Source organism: Motacilla alba, chromosome Z (assembly GCF_015832195.1).
Source record: "Motacilla alba alba isolate MOTALB_02 chromosome Z, Motacilla_alba_V1.0_pri, whole genome shotgun sequence".
Taxonomy (NCBI): Eukaryota; Metazoa; Chordata; class Aves; order Passeriformes; family Motacillidae; genus Motacilla; species Motacilla alba.
Window position 1 is genome coordinate 6618853 of NC_052046.1, and position 23391 is coordinate 6642243.

Here is a 23391-nt window from a genome sequence, read left to right on the forward strand (position 1 = left end):
GTTTAGTGGATGATGGTCCCTCTTCTTTTGTTAGATGTTATTAGAGGCCCACATGCAGCTCTCAATTGTTTCATTTGATTACATAGCTAATATGCCCTGATCCTGTCTGCACTCCCTGCAAAGCCTAACAAGCTGAAGTAAACAGTTCCAGCTGAGTTAGAAGGTTTGGCAGGATTGGGCCCTTTAATAGCAGTTATGAGCTGTATCTGATTTGTTATTAGAAAGTCTTTGATATTAACAGTCTCATGTTTCATTTAGAAATAATCTTAATTTAAAAAAGCTAGCAGAAAATCTGTAAGTACATGAGCTGGTAAAGCTAACTAAATCTAAAGAACAAAAAATTGCTATTTAAAAACAAAAGTCACACGAATTTCTATTTCTTTGGAGCAAAACTTGCCTGCTACTTAGCTTGTCTTTTTAAAAATAAAATTCACATATATTGCTTATTTATTTGGAACAAAACCTGCCTGCAATTCTTTTTACATCATACAACGACTGATGGTTTTGTGTGCTATGGGCCCAGGGGTTTGAAGTTCAGCAGAAGAATCCCCCTCCAGCAACCTTTTGGCCTATTCCTGGCTTTTTTCTTTACTTGCTCGTTTCCTGGAGAACGAAGAGAGTCAGGACTGATGTATCGCTGTGTCCCCCTTGCCTGCACCACACGGTGTTCATTAAAAACTTGCTGCTAGCAAGGGCCTGATCCAGCCCTCCTGGAAGTCATTGGAAAGCTGTCTATTGACGTCATGGGGACGAGGAGCATACTAATGCATGCAAGTACCTTTACTAATGCGGCCAGTCCTGTTAACAACACCGAAGTTGTTCACAGGATTAACAGCAATCAATCAAGCCCTTTGAAAGGCACATTAAAAGCCAAAGCCTGGTCTGCAAGCCCTTTCTCACAGGAGGTGTGTATATACCTGTGGCTGGTCCTGCTGCATCCTTCTGCTCCCGACCTGGCAGTGTCCGTACCTTTTTCCAGTCGTGTGAATTTGGGGTAGCATTTCTTCTGAGGAGGTAAAAATTGATGGCCATCTACCCCAAAAATAAATGGTGCTTGTGTTCTTAAATAAATTTAAAAAATAAAAAAGAAAAAAAAAAAAGAAAGAAAAAGAAAAGACACACTAATCGGAGTGAGAAGCAGGAGAAAATGGGGCTGCAAATGGCTGTGGGAAGGGGCTGCTTTTTCCCTGCATGTACGAAAAAAAAAAAAAAAGAAAAAGGGAAGTGCTTTATTTTGGTCCTAAGCAGATAAATAATTTTTACTCTCCTGGAGAAACTGAAGCCTGTTAGAAAAGATCTTATCCTTACAAAATTCCTGAGGACTTCTCTGCTTCTGGATTGCTGAACTGGACCCACTGTGATTACACTGGGAACATTTCTCACTGGGGAACTGTTCAGCAAAAGCTGGTTTATAGATAACAATTTCACTCCTCCTTTGCCTGTATCTGTTTAAAATCTGCTGCAGCCCCTTGTACATGTGTAAAGGTGCTTATGGGGTATAGCTTATTTCCACCCACAGCAGCAGCTGTGTTCATCTTGGAGCCCTTGTAGCAATATTTGTGTCCGTATTATTTCATCCTGCCACCCCTCACAGCTGTGCCTGTGCACCAGGGGGCTGTACTTGAACAGCATCCATTTCTAAATGACTATACTTACGGCTCTGTGAAAACGGGGCGTGGACCAGCTCAAAGTTTTAAAAAATAGAGATTGTTATAAAAGGGACACCCGCACTGACCAGCAAAATGACTCTTTTTACTGCACTGTTCTTTTTAATTGGTTTTCATTTGGGATAAGCCGTGATTGCAGGCAGAGTGGCCTGCTCGTGGACAAGGTGTTAACAGAGCTATCCCTGGGATGGATCAGTGCCGGGTGTTGTTTCACTTTTCACTGTAGTGGCTATTTCTTCTTTAAAAAAAAAAAAAAAAAAAAAAAAAAAAAAAAAAAGGTTTAGTCCTCTTAGTTCTATCACGGGTGTGGTTTCAGGATCAGAAAGAGCGGATATTAGGATTTTTAAGGGGCGGGGGGGGGGGGGGGGAAGGAGGGCTGAAAGATTTTGTTTCATGTGGGTTTTGTTGTTGTTGTCATTCTTTTATCACAGTCCAAGGCACAAGGCAGGATTTGAAAACAGGTGAGTCACGGGGCTGGGAATTTGGGAGTGGGGCTGTCTGAGGGTTTTACCCTCCCCGCGGCCCCTGGGCTGTCACATCTCCGTGTTTGTAGCCTTTAAAGGTTGCAGGAGTCTGCCCAGGAAGGGAAGACGGGCAGACCAGTCCCCTCACCCCCCCCGGCTTGGACCCCAGTGCACAGCACGCCTGGTCAGACGGCAGACAATGCGCGGTGCCTGCCACCAGCCCGGCACCAGGCGGCTGACAGCCGCTGCTGCCCGTCAGCGCCCCAAGATGTTTAAAGAGCCGTAAAAGGCAGCGCAGGCTGCCGGGGGCTCCGCACGGCTGTTGCCCCCAGGTGTGGGCTCCCGGAGGGTGGGATGGGGAGGCTCCTCGGGGCCGGTCCCGTCCCGCCCCCCGCCCGCAGCGCTCCCCTCGCAGGGACCGGCGGTGGCCCCGGAGAGGGGCGCAGTCCTGCCGCCCCCCGATCCACTCCCGCTCCTCTGCTGGCAGGACACGGGAGCCCTCTCAGACGCAGGAGTAGTTGGAATAGCCGAGCCACCTGCAATGGGGTGATTTTCTTTTTTTAAGGTTTTTTTGGGGTTTTTGGTTTTTTTTTTAACGGGAGGCAAGGGGGACGGGGGTGGGGGGGGGGGGAGGGTTGGCAGGACACTGCCTTCCTTCTCTGTCATTAAAACAAAAGCCAAATAAAGTGGAAAGTCGGTAAAGCTTGCTCCTTTCTTTTGTTTGTTTGCTTGTTTGTTTGTTTTTAAAACAGAAATTGAAAAAAAAAATAAATCCCTGTCAGTAAAGCCGGCAGGAAGGTTGAAATTTTAAACTAATAACCTCCTTCCTCCGCGGCTGCCCCTTCCGTCGGCAGTCACACGTGTTACCTGCGCTCCCGGGGGACGGGCGGCCGGGGGGGGGGGGGGGGGTCCCGCTCCCAGCCCGCCCCCCCTTCCCCAACTCCCCGGGGCCTCGGCGCCTCCGCCGCGGGGCTCAGCCGGCGGCGCCGGGAACAATGGAATGGCCGGGGCCCCGCGGGGCCGGGGCGCGGGGGCTGCCGACACCCCCGGGGCGAGCGGACCGAGCCGGGCGGCGAGCGGCTGCAGCCCGCCCGGGAGGGGAGACGGGGTTCAGGCCAGGTAACTCGCAGGCTGCTCCGAGCTCGCCTGCTGGTGTTCCTCCGAGCTTCATCGCCGCTCGGCTCGCACGGGCAAGCGGGAGAAGCGGTGGAAAGGGAAAGGGGAGAAAAAAGAACAAGGGGGAAATTGCTCTGAGCGCACGCAGAGCCGTGTTCCGTTGCTGTCCGGATTACTGTTATTATTATTTGGGGGACAAGGGGGAGTTGTGTCCTTAATCCGAGGCTCCCTGCCCTCCCCACCCCCAGATGCTATGAAAGAAGAGCTGATTTCGTCTCCACCATACAGTACACTTTGTCTAGAGAGCATTGTTCGGACAAGCAACTCCCGATCACTGATGACTACAAAATAAAATACGATTTATGTTTCCATCAGAGACAGACAAAATATCCTGATGGCTTGAAAGTCGGGCAAGAAAGCCTTACTTAATCAATCCCTTTCCAATATACACACGCACATACACACACACACAGAGCCCGTATAGGAGATAACGCCCGCACTGACTGTACGTAATATAAATACCGGCAGCACGAAAATTAACAGTCATTTTGATATTTTTCTACTCTCTTCAAAGCGCTACAATGATATAGTTTGTGCTTTCCTAGTTTGATGTCATCATCAGTAACACAATTTATATTAAAAAAAAAAGGAAAGCTTAAAGAGCATGCATTTTTTTAGATGCAACATGAACAGATATAGTAAAGAGAGCTTGTAACATCACAATCACAACAACAACAGCAAAAGCAACCTCTGAGCCGGGGGGTTCATCCGTATCTGAACTGCTTTTTATTATCATTTGCGAAATTAGAATAAGAGTAAATAATAAGTAAGAGGCATCATCATAACAGAAAGAAGTCAGAACACCTTGGGTTTGGGTTTTTTTCCCCTCTCAAATAAATAGGCAGATTTCCCGATGATCACTGAAATTATAACGACAGCGATTGATCGGAGGGCTTGCAAAGGAAAAGGAAAAAAAAAATCATCATCATTGGTCCTAAAAACGCAAGCGTTCCCCTTTGCTCACTTGGCACAATAGAAATTGACTGTCTCTCAAAGAGCCATGCGCCTAGTGCTATTTATAGCCAGGGGCTGTGTTGGAAGATACCATTAAGCCTCTGCCGGGCAGACAGACAGGGGGGTGGTTGGATGGGAGGAGGGGGTTTAGCCAGAGTAGAGGCAAAAGCAATCCCCCACCCCTAGCCTCCGTTCCCCGTACACACACACATCCACACACTCACACCCCACCCCCTAGTCTGGCTGGGAATTTGAACCGATCCAGCCTGTTTAAACGGAAAGGACACAGATCCTCAATGTAAAAAAAAAATCAGATCAGACCCAGAGAGAGAGAGAGAGAGAGAGAGAGAGAGAGAGAGAGAGAGAGACAGAGAGGGAGGAGTGTGTGTGTGTGTGAGTGTGTGTGTGTGTGTGTGAAAGAGGGAGAGGGAGCGAGAGAGCGAGAGAGAGGGAGAGAGAGAGGGAGAGAGAGGGAGGGAGAGAGAAAAGAAGAGGGGGAAAAAAAGGAAAGAAGATTTTCTCTATGTATATAAAGATGGCCACGTTAGCAAACGGACAACCAGACAATACCAGCCTGAGTAGCAATCACAGCAACCCCAGCACCAACGGGCATATGAACGGATTAAACCATAGTCCCGGAAACCCATCCACCATCCCAATGAAGGACCACGATGCCATTAAGCTCTTTATTGGGCAGATCCCCCGTAACCTGGACGAGAAAGACCTCAAACCGCTCTTCGAGGAGTTCGGGAAGATCTATGAACTGACGGTGCTGAAGGACAGGTTCACTGGCATGCACAAAGGTGAGTTACCTCCTGAACTTTCCCGGGAGAGATCGGGAGAGAAAGGCAGGCTCCCTCTCTCTCCCTGGCTCTCTCTTTCTCTCTCTCTCTTTCCTTTCGATTTCATTTCATTTTATTTCATTTTTGGTTGGCCCGGGGGCGGAGGCGGCAGGCTGGGGGGGCAGGGAAAGAAATAATAGACCCATCCTGGGAAGAGAAGAGCGAGAGTCAGGGCAGGGAGTCAGTTCCGTTTGGCTTATTTATTAGTATTTTTATTTCTTTCCCCGCTTTTTTGGGGGGTGAGAGGCAGCTCCCGGGGAGCGCCGGGCGAGCGGCGGCGCGGGCGCGGGGCCGGCGGCAGCTGTCCGCGGTGCTGAAGCCGGAGCGGGTGCTCTGTATTTACCTTCGGGAGCCGCTCTTCGTCAGCCCGGGGGTGTGCGTGTCCGTCTGTCTGTCCCTGGGTTTGCTGGCAACCCCTGATTTTACAAGTGTTCTGCATCTGGCACCGGCGGCTTTTTCTTTTCTTTTTTCTTTTTTTTTTCTTTTTTTTCCCCCTTTTTTCCCCTTAATTTTTGGTAGTATTTTTATTTTTACTGCTGTCACATTTATTATTTGTAGTCCTCTACAAAGCAAGAAGTGGAGGAGAGTGAGTTGCTCCGGGGGGACTGTTTCATTTTGGTTCTATTCAACACGGGAACAGGGATATAAACAACAATAAAGAAGCCCATCTCAAGCGGGGCAGGGGTGTGTGCACAAAATCACAGTATGTGTGCTTGTATGGGAGAAGGCAAGGCAGAATGGACAGGTGGCAGCTTAGTTTCAGAGGGAAGAAGTCTCTGACCAGGCATATTCCAAGCACTACTTTAATGTGCCCGAAGTCCATGCCGGGAACTTTTTAGGTTTTCTCTAAAGGTAGTGGAGATGTACTCCTCACACGATGCCTCACTTGCTCCATCTCTGCCCGCTCATTTCCCTGCTCAGCTTAGGCTCTCCGGAGGTGCCTATCAGATGAGATGGTGCTCCGTTTTGGTGGTGGGGGAGGGTGTGTGTAGTGGGGGAGAGATGCTCAGATCCTCGGGTAGGAAAGTAGGACTCGCAGGGAGGAAGTTGAAGGTAATTTGCATGATAGCCTCTCTTAGAAACAGAAGAAAACCAGAAGTGATATAAGCCACCTTATTAACTCAGATTCTGTATACGTGTGTGTGTGTGTGTGTGTGTGTATGTGTGCTCATATTTATTTTTTAAAAAGAAAAGGGAAAAGAAAAAGACTGGTCAGAAGTGATTGGGGTGTGACTCCAGATTTAGTGCAGGAGGAGAAAGCGTTTTGCACGGGGCCACGGGGAAAGTGGAAGTTGTATCTTTTGCAGGACAGCTTCAGTACCAGTGTCTAGTCCAGCTTGGTAGACTCCTGGCAGTGACAGTCACCAGTAATGGCATTACTGGCTTCCCATCTTTCCAGATGCCTTGGCGAGTTGTAAATCTTGAACTTAACGGCATGTTCAGCAGGCATCTCTTCCCCCTTCCCACTCACTCCCTTCCTTGCTTCCACTCTCAGGAAATGCGAATGGAAATATACCCTGACAGTGCAAAGTACCAGCTTTACACAGGCTAGAGAAAATGTCCAGGGCTCGGGGACTAGGGACTCAGTCTAAGTTATAGGATATTTCTCCCATCCTTACTTGCCGGTCGCTTCAAACACCCTTCTCATTTTTAAAATGATCAGTGTAGCTCTTTCGAACCTTGCTTTCTTTTCAGACTGTCTTCCTAGAAGCCCCATCAGGGTCTGATTGGCATTATTTAAACATGATACCCATACTACAATAATTATTAATAAAAACAATAAAAATAATAGTAAGAAGTGCAGGGAAGGAAAGGTCCTGAGAGATTTCGTCTAACAGTGAGAGTAGACACTGAGCTTGTGTGTGTGTGTGTGTGTGCATGTGTTTGCAAAAAATTATCTAAGGTTTCTGTAAAATAAAAATAACAGCAGTAAAAGCTACATGAAGAGAGTCATTCAACATACTGTAGAGGAAATCTTTGAGCTAGCACTTTGATAAAGTATTTTTTTTGGTCATGGGAGGTTACTGTGATTCGTTGAGATTTTATTCTTTTGCTATGTTTTATCTTAAACCTGAAATTAATCATTCTGTGCATTAACTTCAATTTCTATTTCATAGATTTGAGTTCTCCCTCTTTCAGTTCAGTTTTGCTTTTACTGTATGCCTGTATTCACAGAGACAAACTCAGGAAGGGGGAGAGAGAGAGAGAGAGAGGAGGGGAGAGAGAGAGAGAGAGAGAGAGAGAGAAAGGAGAGAGAGAGGGATCATTTATCTTGCTTGGATGTGTTTAACACATATCCCTGAATTAAGTAAGATACTAACTTCATTTCCCTTCATTTCATTTCTGTTGTAAAGCTGCAACCTAGGAAAAAAGCCAGGTGGGGAATCTTGTCACCTCATCAAACCAAATTGCATGAGTTCATCTCAAAACAAACAGTCATTTTTAACATGCTATAAGTTTTGGACTTTGGAAAGAAAATTTATGATGATTGTTATTTTGCGGGCTAAGGTTTGAGCGAAGCTTCAATAGACACCGAGTTGCCAGCATTTCAGAGATCGGTTTTATTTAGTACATCCGAGAAGAGTTTGAACTCCTTTCTAGCGATGCCGCTGATTTATTAGCTAATCCTGATAAAAATGTGCCTCTGGCTACCTGGAAAAAAATTACTTTCTTGCCAGTAGTGATTAATTACTATTAAGTCAAAAAGCGTGATGGGGCTTTGAAGGATGAGGGTTGTGTTTGGCTTTTTTTATTATTATTTTATTCATTTTATTTCATTTCTAATCTATTTTTTCTCTCTTCCCTTCCCTAAATGCAGTCATGTGAAGCATTGTATTCACTCAGATGTCCTTATTTTGGCTTTGCTTTGCAGGCGTAGGTGAAGAATTGCATAAAGATAGTCCAACTTGGCTCACAGGGGTAGGTTGGCAATACAAAACCCCAAGATGCTTTCCATAAGAGATGCATAATGCTTATACATTAATTGATCCATCACTCTCAGTTGATTTCATTCCTGATTCAGGGGATGAGGCTGTGGCAGTGGTACACCCTGAAGGGTTAATAGTAGGCTGTAGTTTATTTAAGTGTACGGAGAGCAAACCTTGGGTGTAGAGGGGGAGAAGGTGGGACTGTTCTGGGAGGAAGGAAGAGAGAGGAATTAGCTTAAAGTAAAAAAACAGCAACCGGAGTAATTTCAGGTGTAAATCCATTGAAACAAGATCAAAGGATGTGTATTCTTGAAAATATTGTTAAGATATCCTATTGTGGTGCCCCTGTATAGCAGGAGGAAATTGAAAATTAAGAACTTAAAGTACATTACTATGCCCTCCTCCAAGAAAAACTATCACAAAAGGAGAATGAAGTCCCAGGTTCTCTCACCAGCAGCTCTGGCTGATCCCAGTACAGACACCAGGAAAGACTATGATTCTCTTGCAGATACACAAAGAGAGAAAGGGTACGGGGGAGGCAGCATGTGGGGGAAGGCTGGAAAGGCTTGCCAGATCCCCGAGAAAATAAGCTTTAATGGCACGAGCATAGCTGCTGCATATTTCCCCCATCCTTGCTTCTCTCCACACGGGGCAGGAACAGGCTCCTGCTCTGGTACTTTGCTGAAGGGCTGGGAAGAGGCTGTGTGCTGAGATCCACGGGTAGAAATCTACCGGGGCTGAGCTGACCCACCCACACGCTCACACATACACTCACACACATGCACTGAGTTAACTAATCACACTTTAACAATTTAGCAAGACATTCATTCATAACTTCCCCCCATCTTATCTAGCTGTGTAGTATGCTTAAAGGCTGAGTTACTGGGAGATATAAAGGTTAGTGCTCTCAGGACAGCCATATTATAATGCATTATCTTTGAAGTCATTTAAGGCCAATTTAAGTGGTATTTAGTATAATATTTATGAATTAATGTTATCTAAATATAGGACTGTCCCCATAGGTTTAAACAGTCTTTTCTACTGAAGCTTGCTTGTACCCAAGGCCTGGGAAATGTTTTAATTTAAAACACACAGGTCTCCATAATATTCTATTTAGGAAGTCGTAAGAAACCAGCATTCCACACTTAACTGAGATTTACTGAAACACATGTGGGTGAATGCACTTTAAGTGCGGAGATAGTGTGCACTGGGAAAGCAGGAGTCTTGCATAGACTTGAGACCAAGAGCACTCTTTCAACCCTTTTTCAGGAGTGGGAAAAGGACAAACCCCCCAAAACCTTCTTGAAATCCTCTGCTGCAGTCCTGTGGTTGGGGTGTTTTTTCCTACCTGACCCGAACCTCACGCTGTAAGCATTCAATGCAGATAGAAAAATGCAGTATGAAGAGAATAGTTTAGTTCTTTTAAAGCTTTACCTTCTTAAAAGTATAAGTAATTTTGAAATTTAAGACACCTCTTGTGTAGGAAAACAAGGCTTCCATTCATTATATTCTGTTCTGTTTGGTTACAAAGATAGATGATAGAAAAATTAAAATCTTGTTAAGTTTAAGGATGTTTATGAAGGTTTTGGATATCCCAGAAATTCAAACGCGCAATGAAAATGAGCATTCAGTCAAGATGATGTGTATGTTTATATCCAGAAATGTATAGACTTGTGTGTGTGTACATACAGAAAAAGAGATGTGTACACATTCATGTGTACAGCCTTTGGGAAATGGAAATTTAGTTGAAAAGAAGCACAACGCAATACAGGTGCTGAATAAACTCCTCCATAATTGAAACATAAGACTTGCCTGTCTGAAAGCAACACATACAGCATTTAGTATGGTAGTAAACCAAACAAGTTTTAGGGAGGTAAAGCACAAATAAACTGGAATAAAATAGAGGAGACTTTAAGCCTTAGGTCTAAAGAACAACCGCTTAAAACAATCGCAATGCAATTTGATAGTTTGATGGAAGTGAGGAAAAAAGCAACCCCCTGTTCATTAAAATCTCCTGTATGTATGAGCATTTATGAGTTTTGATTATGTCAAACAGATAGTCCAGATTGCTCTATAAATTAGAAGGGTACATGTTAACTCTTTTTTTTTCAGGGGTCTGGACATGGATTCTGGTTTCTAAAAGCAGCTGCAGCCAGTTATGATGTTGTTGTTACGGTTGTGTCAGCATTTCCAATACAAACTCTAATTTTCTGGGATCTCTTGCTTGCCTGTCAAGTTTTGCACTGAAAGCTGTTCCTCAGCTAGTCCCACTACCATATGAACTAATCATCCTTACAAGATGGATTTGTTTAAAAGTTACATTATTGCGAAAGAAAAAAGAAAGAAATTAAAGTTTGTGTTTCCACAGCTTTTGTTTCTTCTCCTACATTTCTCCAGTTTAGACTTATATTTCTTACACTTTTACAGATTACAAAAGCTTCTGTCCCTCAATATCTACATATACTGGTGTCTTTGGGCATTTTATGGAATAAAAAAAAGTACTTTTTGTCCTTAAAAAAAAAAAAAAAAAGAAAATTAGGAACAATCAAATTTCATAGTATTTTTCATCCTACCAAGGTTTTAATTAAGGGGTGAATTAGAAGCTTACTAATTTCTGCAAGAAACAATAGGAATGGGGGGCAGTTTGGTTAATTTTATGTCTTTTTTTTTCCCGTATTGAGCCAGAAAAAAATGGGAAATTTCAGCACTGAAGTAGAGGGGAAAAATTGAGGATCCTTGTCACCTTGCATGAGAAGCGTGGTTCATCTGGTCCTGAATCCCGCATCTGCTAGTGGCCAGTGCCACCGGCAGGGCTTTCTTCAGCAGAGAATTCAAATTGCATAGCATAATAAAAGCCAGGCAGCTGATGGAATAGTCCTTTGAAGGAGATTGTCAGAAAGCACCTGGAAATTTTGTCTGGGTAAAGAGTGAGCGAGATTGCGGAAAGTGTCTTGTGCTCAACCGAAAAGCGGTTTGTACCTGTCAGGAGGGCAGGCAGAGAACTGTCTGTCCATGGTGGTCAAGAACAAGGGACAGAAGGGTGATCAAGGAGGGTCTCCTCCAGCCTTAAGAGATGGAAGTATCCAGCCACATTTTTCAGCAAGACATCAGGGTGTTTTTTATCATGCATACCCTGTGTGCATGCATACCAGCCAGACGCACTGACCCGACAGACCATAACGACACTAAAGGAGCTGTTACTGTCCCTCCCGTCAATCAAGTGTGAACTGAGGTGGTTGTATGTGACATGCAGTAATGGTTCCAAGGGAGAAAAAGTGGGAGAGATGATCTAGGCTGTTGGACCGCTTACCTGCATTTAAAATAGAGAGAAAGCATCAGATGCCCAAAGACCAATGCAGGTGTTGGCTCTAGCCACAAAGTAATATTCCAGAAAAAACAGGGGTCTGCAGAACTCAACATGACCTGTCCATCAAGCACTGTGTGGTTTCTGCCCCATAAGAGTTTGCACTAAGCAAGTGAGGTTCTAAGGAAGCTAAGTTGAATCCTGACTTTAACAAATAGCTGGTGCTTCATAAATCCCTGCGTCACCTTTACTTCGGGAGCAAAGGCCTTTACCTGCTTGCTGAACAGAGCGCAGTGAGATTTCTGCCATCACTTAGTGGCTTCATATTTGGAAATCCTGCTGCAGGTTTGCACTTATTCAGTGTTCCACATTCCATTTAAAATTTGGGATTTTGGGTTTACATAGCAAACCTCAATACTTGCAGCTAATGTTATTAATTTCTGTGCTTGCTGGCTTGTCCCTTAACTTAGCTTTACTTCTATAAGTGAAACTAAAACTAAAACAAAGCCAAGGAACTGACAAAACCCTGATCTCTGCCACATCTCTCACTCACTTAAATGCTCCACCGACACTTGTATGACTGTTGCCGGGGTTTGTCGTGGTGGACTGACCCTTATGCATTAAAATCTGATGCAGAAAAAGGGAAAAATATTAACCACGGTGAGTAAAAGTTATGGTTTTCTTCCACCACTGCTCCACTTACTGAGCTGGGGTATATATTACAAGGGTCTCTCTTTCCCTTTACTTCCCAGGGAGCCATCATCGCATTTTGGGGATCTCAGGATCTACTGAGTCACTTTATCTGCACTGCATCTCTTGATGTGGTCTGGAGTCAGGGTGTCACCACAGAGATTGCATTTGTTTGCTTTTGTCACTGTGAGCCACAGCCTGAATGCACATACAGGTGAATGCAGCTTTTAATGTGCATTCATTATATCCAACTGACATCCCCTTGAAGGAAGAGCGGGCTTATTATTGTCGCTCCTTAAAATAAAGATGGATGAGAGCTCTAAACCTCTCAAATAAAGTGCCTGACCATACGTAGTAGCTAAAAATAAATCATATACGGCCATCTATTCCATGTAAATGAATGGCAAGACATATAGATATAGACATTGTGTTAAGTTTGTCAAGCAGAAGCAGCCAAAAATATTGATCAAGGCAAGGGGGAAAAATTGATAATGAACTGGACTCCAAGAAGACTTTAATTGACAGTGACTTCTGTGAACCAGCTTTGGACAGCATATATAAACTGACCACGATGTAACTTTATTGCAATGCACTCTCCTGTAATTAATTGTCACCTTTGTTAAGACTGGCTACAGATCAAAGGTTTAAAGATACTTAACAGGTTCTTAGTAACAAACCCTTCAGATGCATTAGAAATATCCGACAGTTCAGCCAATGAGGCATGCAGATTTCGATCTACCTCACCCTTATCTGTTTATTTCTTCCTCCTTTGTTGAACATGTAAAGTCATTGTTTAACATTAACTATTTAATAGATGACTTTGCTGGCAATTTTAATGCCTCCAGGGATATATGGTTGTGGCGATGGGGACCTTCACTGTAAGTCTCTCAAAGTATTTTGCAAACGGAAAGTTGTTTATGGTTTGGTAGACCAAGGTGTAGTGCAGACGCAGCTTGCAGTGCAGACTATTCTTACCCCTTTATGTCGCTAAGGTGTTTAATTTCCTTATTTAAACCCAGAAAACATTAAAACATATAAAACCCTAAAAAAAACCCCATACACAAAAAGTGTAGGTGAAAATGAACTTTTATAGGAAAACTGCGTATGCAGTGAGATAGAAGTGTGCCTGATGTTTGTACATCCCACAAATGCAACTATTTATTTTAGGTGCATGTTAATGAAAACATGTATTCAGTACAGACAGGATAATACAGGTTTCTAAGCAATTCCTTTCTGAAAGATAGTACAGAGAACATACTCTTACGTGAAAGTGACTTAAGATGGTATTCCTGGAATTATATGCAGAGTTTAATATGATATGTAACCATTTACTCATTTTACTATTTTAATGATACAGTCACACTTAATTAATTCATCTCTGCTTTATTTGTACATTGTGTCTGAGCCTCCAAAATATTTTAAAGGCTACCAGGCTGCCTTCCCAGTGCACCAGGGCAGATAACTCTGGACATGAAGCTTCTTCAAACAGAATAAAAACGGAGCTTTGCAGACAGAGTTGGTCTGATGAGATCTGACTGCATATTTGGCCTGTTTCTAATTCAAATGCCTGTGTATATACTACACAGGGACTGTGTATGCATGCATGTATTGAAAGGGCAGACTTACATTTGCACATAGTTCCTCTCCTTCCCAGTCCCTAAGGATAGATTCGCATCACATAATATGCATCACTCACTGCAAACGCACACAAATATCTTTGTCGGACTCGGTAGCTTCTTGCAGGTAGATGTATAAAGCAGCATCAGCCTAATAATATCCCTATAAAACAGCGCTTCCTTCCTAGGATCGAGGGGGATGAAGGTTGTCAGAAGATCAAAAGATATATCACAGTGCGCTTGTAGAAATCCCCTGATTATGTTTCCTCTCTATAATGCTCTAATTCACTATTTGATCAATCGTAAAAGGGCCAATGCTTTAGGAGGAAAAAAAAAAGTATTAGGTTACTAGATGCTTCAGGGTGAGTGAAAATCACACCTAAAATTATATGTAGCAATACAGTAATGAACTTATCAATACTTCTTTAAGGCATCTGACAGCCCTATATGAGAGATTCAGTTCTGTGAGCAAAGGTCACAATATAGGTATTGCTTATTAAGACTATCGATAGCTTAGTTGACCAATCTAACCAGAGACTGTATAATGTACCTGCTGTTAACAGGCGGGGAGGAGAACTATGAAGAATTTACAGAATTTCCCACATGTAATATTAATAATATTGATTGATTCTAATAATATAATAAGGTAAAGATGCACTTCTTTGAAATGGTGCATGGAGGAAGCAGGGGGAGAGTGAGATACCTTTGCCGAACAGATTGAATTGGTTTGTACTTCTCTGGAAGTTAATCTAGAGAAAATTCAGTTTTCTCACCTGGGCTCTGTTTCCTGTTCATTATTTCACTAAACACAGACAGAAACCAGATTTGCTTTCCTTCACTAGGATCGGGTCTTGGCCCGACAGGTGCACAAAACCCAGGGACCTGAGAAACTTGTCACAGCAAGGAGCATTTTGGTCAGCAACTTCAGCCCTCGTCAAAATAGGATTAATCTTAGAGAGTTCTTTTTCAACACAGAATTGCAATGAAAGTGTTTCATTTTTTTTCCCCCACACCTTTATCAGCATTTAAGGGATGGGGGGAAAAAACATGGCGGAAATAACGTACGTTCAACACTGTGTAAAATCTATAATAGATAAGAAAGGACTTTGCAGAGCATCCACACACCTGCCCCAAAGCCTGCTGAAGCCCAGGAAAAGATCTACCTTGCCTGCAGCAGTGCTTGGACTGGGCCCGAAGTTACGGGCAGCTCTGCAAGATGCCGCTGGTTGAAGCAGGAGCAGCCGATCACAGCGATGTGACTGACTTAAGGTTATTACTCGCCTAAGCCCAAACACACAGACCTGGCTACATCCGAATTTCCTAACTACTCCCTCTGCAACAATAGGCTGCCTTATCTAGGTAAGCTAGTTCACTGCTTCTGCTCTACCATTCAGCTTCGACCCTTCTCCCTCCAGTGTCCATATGGTACTTTCAAGAAGGTTTGCATTTCATTACACCTTTTTTTTTTTCTTTCAGTTTATGGGGCAAGTGTTTTTCTTTTGTGAGCATTTAATTGCTTTTAAACGCGATTTATTTGGTCGTATTCCATCTTCAATAATACATGGATGAGGATGCAATTTTTCACCCTCTTTTATAAAGATATATTGTTATTCAATTATGCTATTCTGTGGTATTTGTTCTGTTTTGTGCATTCAGAGGGAGCTTGGTAACTTTTTTACTTCGTTTTCCTTCTTCCTATCTTCTCTTTATTATTATTTATATGGATTTTTTTCTTTTTAGAAAAAGAAATCTCATTCAAGATACTGGCAATAAATGAGAAAAGTAGGAGTGAAAATGAGGAATGGGCAAGACAACGAACAAAAATCCTTTGGCAAACTCTTTAAAAGCATACCATTGCCTCATGTTTATTTACAAGAAGGGATACAGCCAATTTTGATACCAAAAAAAGAGTATCTTAGAAATTGTTTTAACTCCTAGTTTAGTAACTTACAGAGAAGGGGAAAAAAAGAAGTGAGTCAACCCATAAGAATACTGGCAAAAAAGGCACCTAAAGATCTTTCAGGAGACAAGAGTGCCAGAGTGGTGCTAGTTTCTACGTTCTGCTAGGGATTTGGAAAAGTTAACAGGGAATTAAACAAACAAATAAAAAACCAAGGAACACAAGCATTGCCATTCCTTCTGAATATTTGTAATGGCTAATACACCTCAGAGCTGCTCCGTTTAAATTGCTGCCTGTGCCTGCAGCTTCATTCAAAGGAAGGGCATTATCTGGTGGGTGAGGGCAGGCAGTGAGGACGCCTAGGTTCTAATCACAGCGTGGATAATTACTCACCAACACTCTCTGATGGAGTCACTTAAGCTCAGTGCCTTCAGGCCTGAACTGAAACCTGTTGAATCAATGGAAAGATTCCCATTGGCTCTACTGAGCTATTGATCTTTCATTTCCCCCAACTGCAATATTAGGCCAGCAGGATTTTTTTTTAATTCTTTTTTTTTTTTTTTTTTTTTTTTTTTTTTTTTTTTTTTTTTTTTTTTTTTTTTTTATGAGGGAGAACGTAATGGCACAAATTTGACATTTTTCTGTGTAAAGGTTTCAGTGTGTCTCTGATGGTAAATGTATTACATCAGAGCCCTTTTCAGCGTAGATCCGGAAAACATGCTTGCAAAAAACCCTCAGTGGGGGCATGGAAAATTAGCTTTGCTCATTTCACTTGTAAATGCATATTTGTCCCCACTCTGCCAAGAAAGGGTCAACGACAATTTTGCCAGTTTTCTTGTGTGAGTAGGATTCAGCCTTTGTAATTTCTCTGTCTACAGGAATGTCATCATTCACTGATTCAGGATCTTGATTTATACTTTTTTTTCCCCTTCTTTTAGTGAATCACATACATACTCTTCATTGTTATGGCAACTGAGGGAGCTGCAAAGCAAGGATTTGACGAAGGGCTGCATCCCACCTTTCTTCTTTGAGGGCCTGATCCAAACCTATTGTTTGCAACACAGTTTGGATCAAGCTGAAGGTATCTGCCTTCACTGGGTCAGTAAAAAGAGCAAGTTCCCTCTAGACAAGTGTACTCCTGCCCTCAGTACAGGCAGATGGAATTGGCAGTCGTCGCCCATTTGCCGAGCACCGACCCAACACTCTCTGAAGTCAATAGTTAGACTCTGACCCAGCCTCACAAACAACAGACAGACACTGTGTGAATCCTTAAGCAGGGATGTGAATATCCCTGACTTTGGCAGAGCAAGGTAGTCCAGAAGGGAGTTTTCACTGCTGCTACCCAAGGTGTAGGCTGTGAGGAATAAACAACATCCCAGTGTCCTAAGGTATGGACAAGTGGGATGTCCACAGTGTCCTTGTCCACAAAAAAAAAAAAACTTAATTTAGTAATAGTTTCATCAAAGAGGAGGGTTTCAGGTGATTGCCTACAGCAAAGATCTGACACACAAATGAATCAGACTCCTTGTATTTCTTTTTTTAATTATTTCAGTTGTAGTTTCAGTTCATTCAGCAGTAGCTATGTACGTAGGATTCTTTGTTTGTTTGGGGTCTTTTTTGGTGTTGGCATCCCATCTGTGCTCATGTGTTTTATTAAATAAATGAAAGAGCTGGAGTGTGCATGCAGTTATGTGTGTGTGTAGAGTCGATTATCTAACCCCTAGTCTATTTGAAATCATCACAGTGCACTCAAGTCAATGATATTCTGTCAAAGGTGGAGAGGAAGCCTGCGTGCAGTGTGAGTGTGTGAGCACGATGCTGTTTGATTGCCTGAAATCCAACTAAGTCTCAGTTTCAAAGGCCTGGGGGCAGCAGAGAAAGTATTTGTTTGTTTAATTATTTATATATTTACTCAGCTTTACTGACAGTGTTTGCAGATGGGGGAAAAAAAGAAAAAAAAAAAAAAGAAGGAATGTTGGGTTCTTGTTTGGAGGGGAATGTGTATTGTATTAGCCTCAATCTGTTCTCTCTTATAACAGCTGCTTTGTGCTGTTAAATGGTCATTTGTTACTGACCGGCTCATTGAAAAAGGCCAGAGAGGTGCTGGTAGAATTAGATTTCACGAGTTTATTCATAAAAGGAGTTGCACAATAGGTGTGTCATTCCCCTGTCTTTTCCTCTGCACTGATCCAGGGACAGGACTTCTGGCAGCAGCTTCTTAATTCAAAAAGATATAGCTGAGCCACCAGCAAACCAGATGACCCTACTGTGACAAAAGATACAGGTCTGACTGCCGGGCAAGCAGCTCACTCCCCTGGCTCGGGCCTCTATCCTCGGCCCCTGCCTTTGCTGTTCAAGTGCAGCACCCAGGCTTTCACTCACTGGGCTTGCATCCAAGACTCTTCCTCCTGGCTTCCCAGCCTTCCTTGCCTTGTTGCAAGTACAGGTGTGGGTGTGTGGACCACAGGCTTAGATCCCCTCCAAAATCATGTCCCTTCCCCAGGTGCCGCTCCAGGCTTGCTGCCCATTCCCACTTGTCAGCTTACCGTGCTCATGAGTAGTTTGTTTTCCATAGCCAAGCTACAGACAATTTCCCCCAGCTTTCACCATCGCTGTTCACACTCCTCTTCCCTTGGTTCAGCTCTGCACCGATGTTCTGCACTCTCATCGTCCCTTGCAGAAAACACTTCACCGGTTCATGTCGCGAGTCACCACCTGGGTTCTCTCTGGCCACACTACCTATCTCTCCTCTCTTTTCTTATCTCCTTCCCCAGCAGGTTTTGGGAAATGGAAGCCATACTGTCCATATTTTCAGAAAGCAAAATAGCCGTGGGTAGTAGCCAAAAGATCTGCACTCATGAAATATGCAGAAACACAGATACACAAACAGACACATTTCTGCAAATAAACTACTAAGAGAGTAGACAGAAAAACATTTTTTTCCCCCATTTTGGGGTTCAAAGCTCAATGTCCTCTTCTAAAGATTAAAAAAAAAATAGTGCAGTAAGCATTTAATTTCATCAAGAAAATTGCACCTTTTTATTTTTTAACTTTGCTTGTTTCATTAAATAAGCAGCTGGCTTCTCACACCTGAACAAAGATCCTGCATATGTTTTCCTTTGAATTCTAAAAATTGTTCTTAATGATCCCTAGCAGTCCATTCTGGGACTACACTTTATCTTGCAAATAAATAGTTTTTTCTTGCTGTTTTGAAACATAACTACCAGAACTTCACTTCCAGAATCTCTCTCTAGCAATCCAAAATTAATGTGAGAAGGCAAAATAAGCATTTGATGTGGTGTTGCATCAGAGTCTTCTTCATTCAGAGGTAGATAGGAAGGGATTAGGAGCCTATTTCTAGCCCAGTCTTCTTACTAACCTTCCGTATCTTACCTGATCCCATTCCTAGACCTTGTTCTTCCTTAGTTTGCTATGTGTAAAGAGGAATTTATTATATCCAGCTTTGCAAAGAGCTTTGTGTATATTTAAGTCAGAAGTCATGCTGTAGCTTTAGCGGTGATGGTCTAAGGTTATAAATGAGACCAAATTTGTAAGGAGAGGTAATATATTTTATTAGTCCAACTGATATAGCTGGGAAAAAAAAAATACTTCCTTGTGTGCTTGAAAGCTTGTCTATTTTTTTCCAATTGTATCACTCAGTCTAATAAAAGATATTACCTCTCCCAGCAAGGCTTGTCTCATTTGAGGTGTAAAGCATGTAGGCTGGTAATTTAGCCCTGTTTTTCATCTATCTTGAGGGATTAGATTTTCCTCACCTAGGTGGACAAGGCAAAAAGCTCTCCGGGTTGGTGTCCCTGTCTCTCACTTTCTGTGATCAGCAGCAGCGGCCATCTCACAGGCATTGAGAGGGGCAGAGAAACTCTGACAGCACCTGTTTTCTGATCCTGGAGATGTCCTTCCTTTTTTGCTGTCCTCCTCTCTTCCAAAGCACCACATGCCCTCTCCTCACCCTTGTGACTGTGATTTATTTAAAAAATTGCTGCGTGTATGTGTGTGTGCGTATGTGTGTGGGCAACCACACAAACATCCCCAAGCTGCCGAGCAAGCTGATGAGAATTTTCTAATGTATTTAGCAAGTAATAATGCAAACCACAGGCAAAAAGTACAACAAGGACAACAGGTAAAATGATTAAGCCAGGTAAGACTTTGGAAGGAAGGTATTTTTTTCTGCAGCTGTGAATAAATTGCAGCCTCTCCATGGCTGGGAGAAGTATCTTGGTAGGGTTTTTTTCTGTTTGTTTGTTTGATTTCATAAAGTGTTGCTGAAAATACTGAGCAGCAGAAAAGAATCCAGAAGCAGATAGCAGGTTTTCAGACACAGCAAAATCTGAGTTGTACACATAAGGCAGCAGTAGTCAGAGGACAGCTATTAATTATGCTTGGCTTTACTATCAGGGAGAGCGTCAGATCATCTATTCAGATCAAGATAGTCAGCTATGCCAAAGGTTTAATCAAATATTAAACATGGTCAGTAAACTTAAACCAACGTTAGACATGCAGGAGTTCTGTTCCTTTTCAAGCAAGCGCTCTAAGAGAGGAAAGTTTTCTCTTGTCTTTCTCTGATGGAAACCTTTTGCGTCTGGAGGGATTCTTTTTTCAGACAGGGATCCACATGGGTGTATGTCTGGATAAATAGGTGAGCATGTGGGTCTCCAAATGTGTCTCCCTTACCCTGCCAAGTAGAGACAAAGTTGATTTTTCCCAACAAGTTCCTATCTTTCTCGTTCAGATAATTTTCTATATGCTGTTGACTGTTTGCCCTGTCCATTTCTCTGTCCATCTGTCCCTCTCTAAACATGTTTTCTAGCCTGCACTCCCTCTCATAATCTCTTCAACAGGGTTAGAAAGGTGTGTGCTTGTAGATATGTGTATGTGTGTATTTGCAAACTCGTTCAGGTAAATGTGCGTATCTGGCTGCTTATTGATAAATAATACACTTACAAAGCCACATCTGCCTCCTTCTTCTGTGCATTTGGGCTGTATTTACACCCTCCAGCTCTTATTTATTCTGATTGAGGACAGTCAAAGGTAGAACATTTTGCAGGGAGTTATGGTTTACAATGTTACCTCTCCCTTCTATTATTCATTCTCTCTGATTTTTATCTAATCTCTCTTTGATTGTCCTGGTGCAGCTTAAGAGACAAAGTGAATTTTTATTACATCATCAATATAATCTCCAGCTAATCAGCATCTGTGTGCATTACCTTGCCCCCCTTTGGCTTTTCATGTGTGTCCATAAATAATAAGAATAAGGGCCGGTTTTTGTCTGTGTGCGTGTGTTTGTGTGTTGGTATCAGCAAGAGAGTCACAGCTGCACTTTTTCATTTCAGCCAGCTTGTTTTAGCAACACTGGACCCAGCTCTCTGCAGATTGTCTTGACTATTGCCCAGATTAATTTCCTGGCGCCTAATGCTTAAATCATGGAAAAAAATAAAGTGGATGAATCCATACACATCTTCTTGCAGCAACTGAACTTTGCTGTTAATTGTACAAACATTTCCATGGCATTACAGGCAACATGCCCAGTCCCAGTGGAATGTGAGGTAGCCAGTACATCCCCCTATATAGACATTTAACCTCTAAACTTTTAGTGAACACTTGCCACTCTTTCTTGGGTAGGAGGATAGTACGTTGCATGTCTTTGAACAGGAAGCTCGGAGACCAGATTTTTGGCTTTTGATTGCTGATATTTTTCCACAGCTTGCTGTGTAGCTCTTAGCCTGCCACTCAGGTCCACAGATTTTGCAGAGCTCCTTTATGGTTTTTTTCTCCTTCTTTCCAGCTCTGGAAGAACAATGAGAATAATACCTCCCAATAAAGTAAGACTTGCGCCGTACTTTGAAATTCTCATCCTCTGTATAGATGCATTGCGAATTTTAAACAGAATCACTCTGCTATCTCTTTAAATACCCTGATTTGGCAGAGCAAAGCAGTAGCAGTGCCTCTCTGTTAAGCAGGCAGATTTCAGATTGGCTTCCCAGTGGCTTAGGGTGATACTCACATCCAATACACAAACTGTAACGCTTCTGTCCCATTCTGAAGTGCCAGGATCAATCCTTTCCAAGTTGTCCAAGACTCCTCACAAACACCGTGCAAGGGTTCAATTAGATATGAGAAAACCTTCAATCAAAGAAGGCACATACACTTATGGAAAAATTTTAGTCTGATCTAGAGGAGAGCAACGAACCTTTTGGGAAAGAGTATGGCTCTCTTCCAGATGTAATGTAGTTATGGTATAGAGCTGTCCATCCAGCAAAGTGTGCGCTTAATTCACATTGTGGAAAGCCTCCCAGAACGCAATAGGTTCTTAAAGTTGAGCAGGTGCTTAAATGCTTTGCTGGATCTGTGGAAATCTGTAGTTCAGATGAAATAATTAAGCGTAGGGGTGTTACAGAAGCCAAGTGAAAAGCATAATTCTGTGACTCAGAAATAACACTCCTTCATAGCTGTGACAGAACAGTGAAATAATGAAAGAAGCACTGTGTATCTTGAACTCCTTGCAGGGTGGATCAGGCTGAGACCACCTCTATATTTCAAAATCTTTCCTTTCTGAATTCTTTCTTCATGGACAGATTCTGATTTGATTTGGCTTGGGAATGGGATTTGCTTCAAGCAAACAGAAACACAGCATATTTTCAGTCCTCATCTTCTGTTTTCTTTTTTATAGCAAATCCTTTTCCCTGGCCCCTCCAGTTCCACTCCCTGTTTTGACAAACCAGCTCATTTATCAGATGGGAAAAGAGGATGGGGGGAATAGGAATATTTTTGGTTGCTTCTGTTTTGCATGATATAATCCCCCTCTCCACTTAGCACCTCCGTAAATAGGAGTTTCAATCTGAAACTGGTCACAGTTTATCGAACTCAGGGTGAGACCAGATTGGGTCCTGAGTCTCTATCAGCCATCTAATAAAGAAAACAGAGTTTTACACTTCAGACAGATAGATCTGACACTTCATATAACGCCTTCTGATTTTTCTGGATCTTTATCCTTTATTCTTTTTTTTTTTTTTCTTTTTTTTTCTTTTTTTAAAATTTTTAATGTTTATTTGCATGTGTACTACTAGGTATTTCTTTATTGTTTCACTATTTATTTATGCTCCCTTGCATGTCTTTACACCCTTTCTTGCCCAGCTTCCCAAACCCAGTGGCTAAATCCCTTGGGCAGGTATGAAACCACGATAATTGCTGGATAAAAGTCTACCTTGAAGGATGAAGAGCATTCCTCCATTTAGAACTGGAAGCCATGAAAAAGAACACATCACTTATCTGAATTTGCTGTTCATTCAAGCACTGTTTATGGAGATTTACAGTTCCTTGCCTGCGCAAAGAGCTCTATTGCATGGTGTCTGCTGGAGGATTTTAGGTGGCAGTATTAGCAGCAGTATTAAAAATGCATCGGAAGGCACGGCGTGGGAGATTAGTTGGATAGAAGGACCCATGAATGAAGGGTTAATTGCATTCAAAGAGGCCATCGTATGGAGCAGAAGAGGCAATAGGTTTCTTTTCTTCAAAATTTACTAAATAGCTGGAAACACGGTTTAATGAATTTTAATGGGATCTTTCTGAATCCTATGCATATTGCATCTGCTGACTGTAGGAAGTCAAAGTATTGTTGAAAGGGAGGGTATTGCCCTACTTTAGGTTTCACAGTTCTGTATTTAAAAAAAATATTCTGCAACAAGCACTTTATTCAATATATATTTTTCTCCCTATTTAATTCCTGCCCCCCCTCCACTGCAAATGGAAAAGACTTTCAGAATCTGTGAGCCCTCAATACCATAGATTATTCTACTGTTATGTAACACGTGCTTTACATTTATTGAGCCATCT

General features: G+C 42.6%; 1 protein-coding gene across 19 annotated transcripts in view; it reads left to right on the forward strand.

The window, feature by feature from the left end:
• Nucleotides 1-4433: 4433 nt before the first annotated feature.
• Nucleotides 4434-23391, forward strand: part of CELF4 (CUGBP Elav-like family member 4) — a 710045-nt gene continuing 691087 nt past the window's right edge. For 10 of the 19 annotated variants that reach the window (XR_005255538.1, XR_005255539.1, XM_038125912.1 and 7 more), the window contains exon 1: nucleotides 4435-5064. Coding sequence is in view for 17 of the 19 variants with exons in the window: in XM_038125912.1 (XP_037981840.1) it covers nucleotides 4785-5064 (280 nt within the window). In the remaining 2 variants the exon portion in view is untranslated. Of the gene's footprint in view, nucleotides 5065-23391 lie in introns of all 19 variants that reach the window. The other 9 variants (XM_038125924.1, XM_038125922.1, XM_038125923.1 and 6 more) reach the window with 3 other exon arrangements.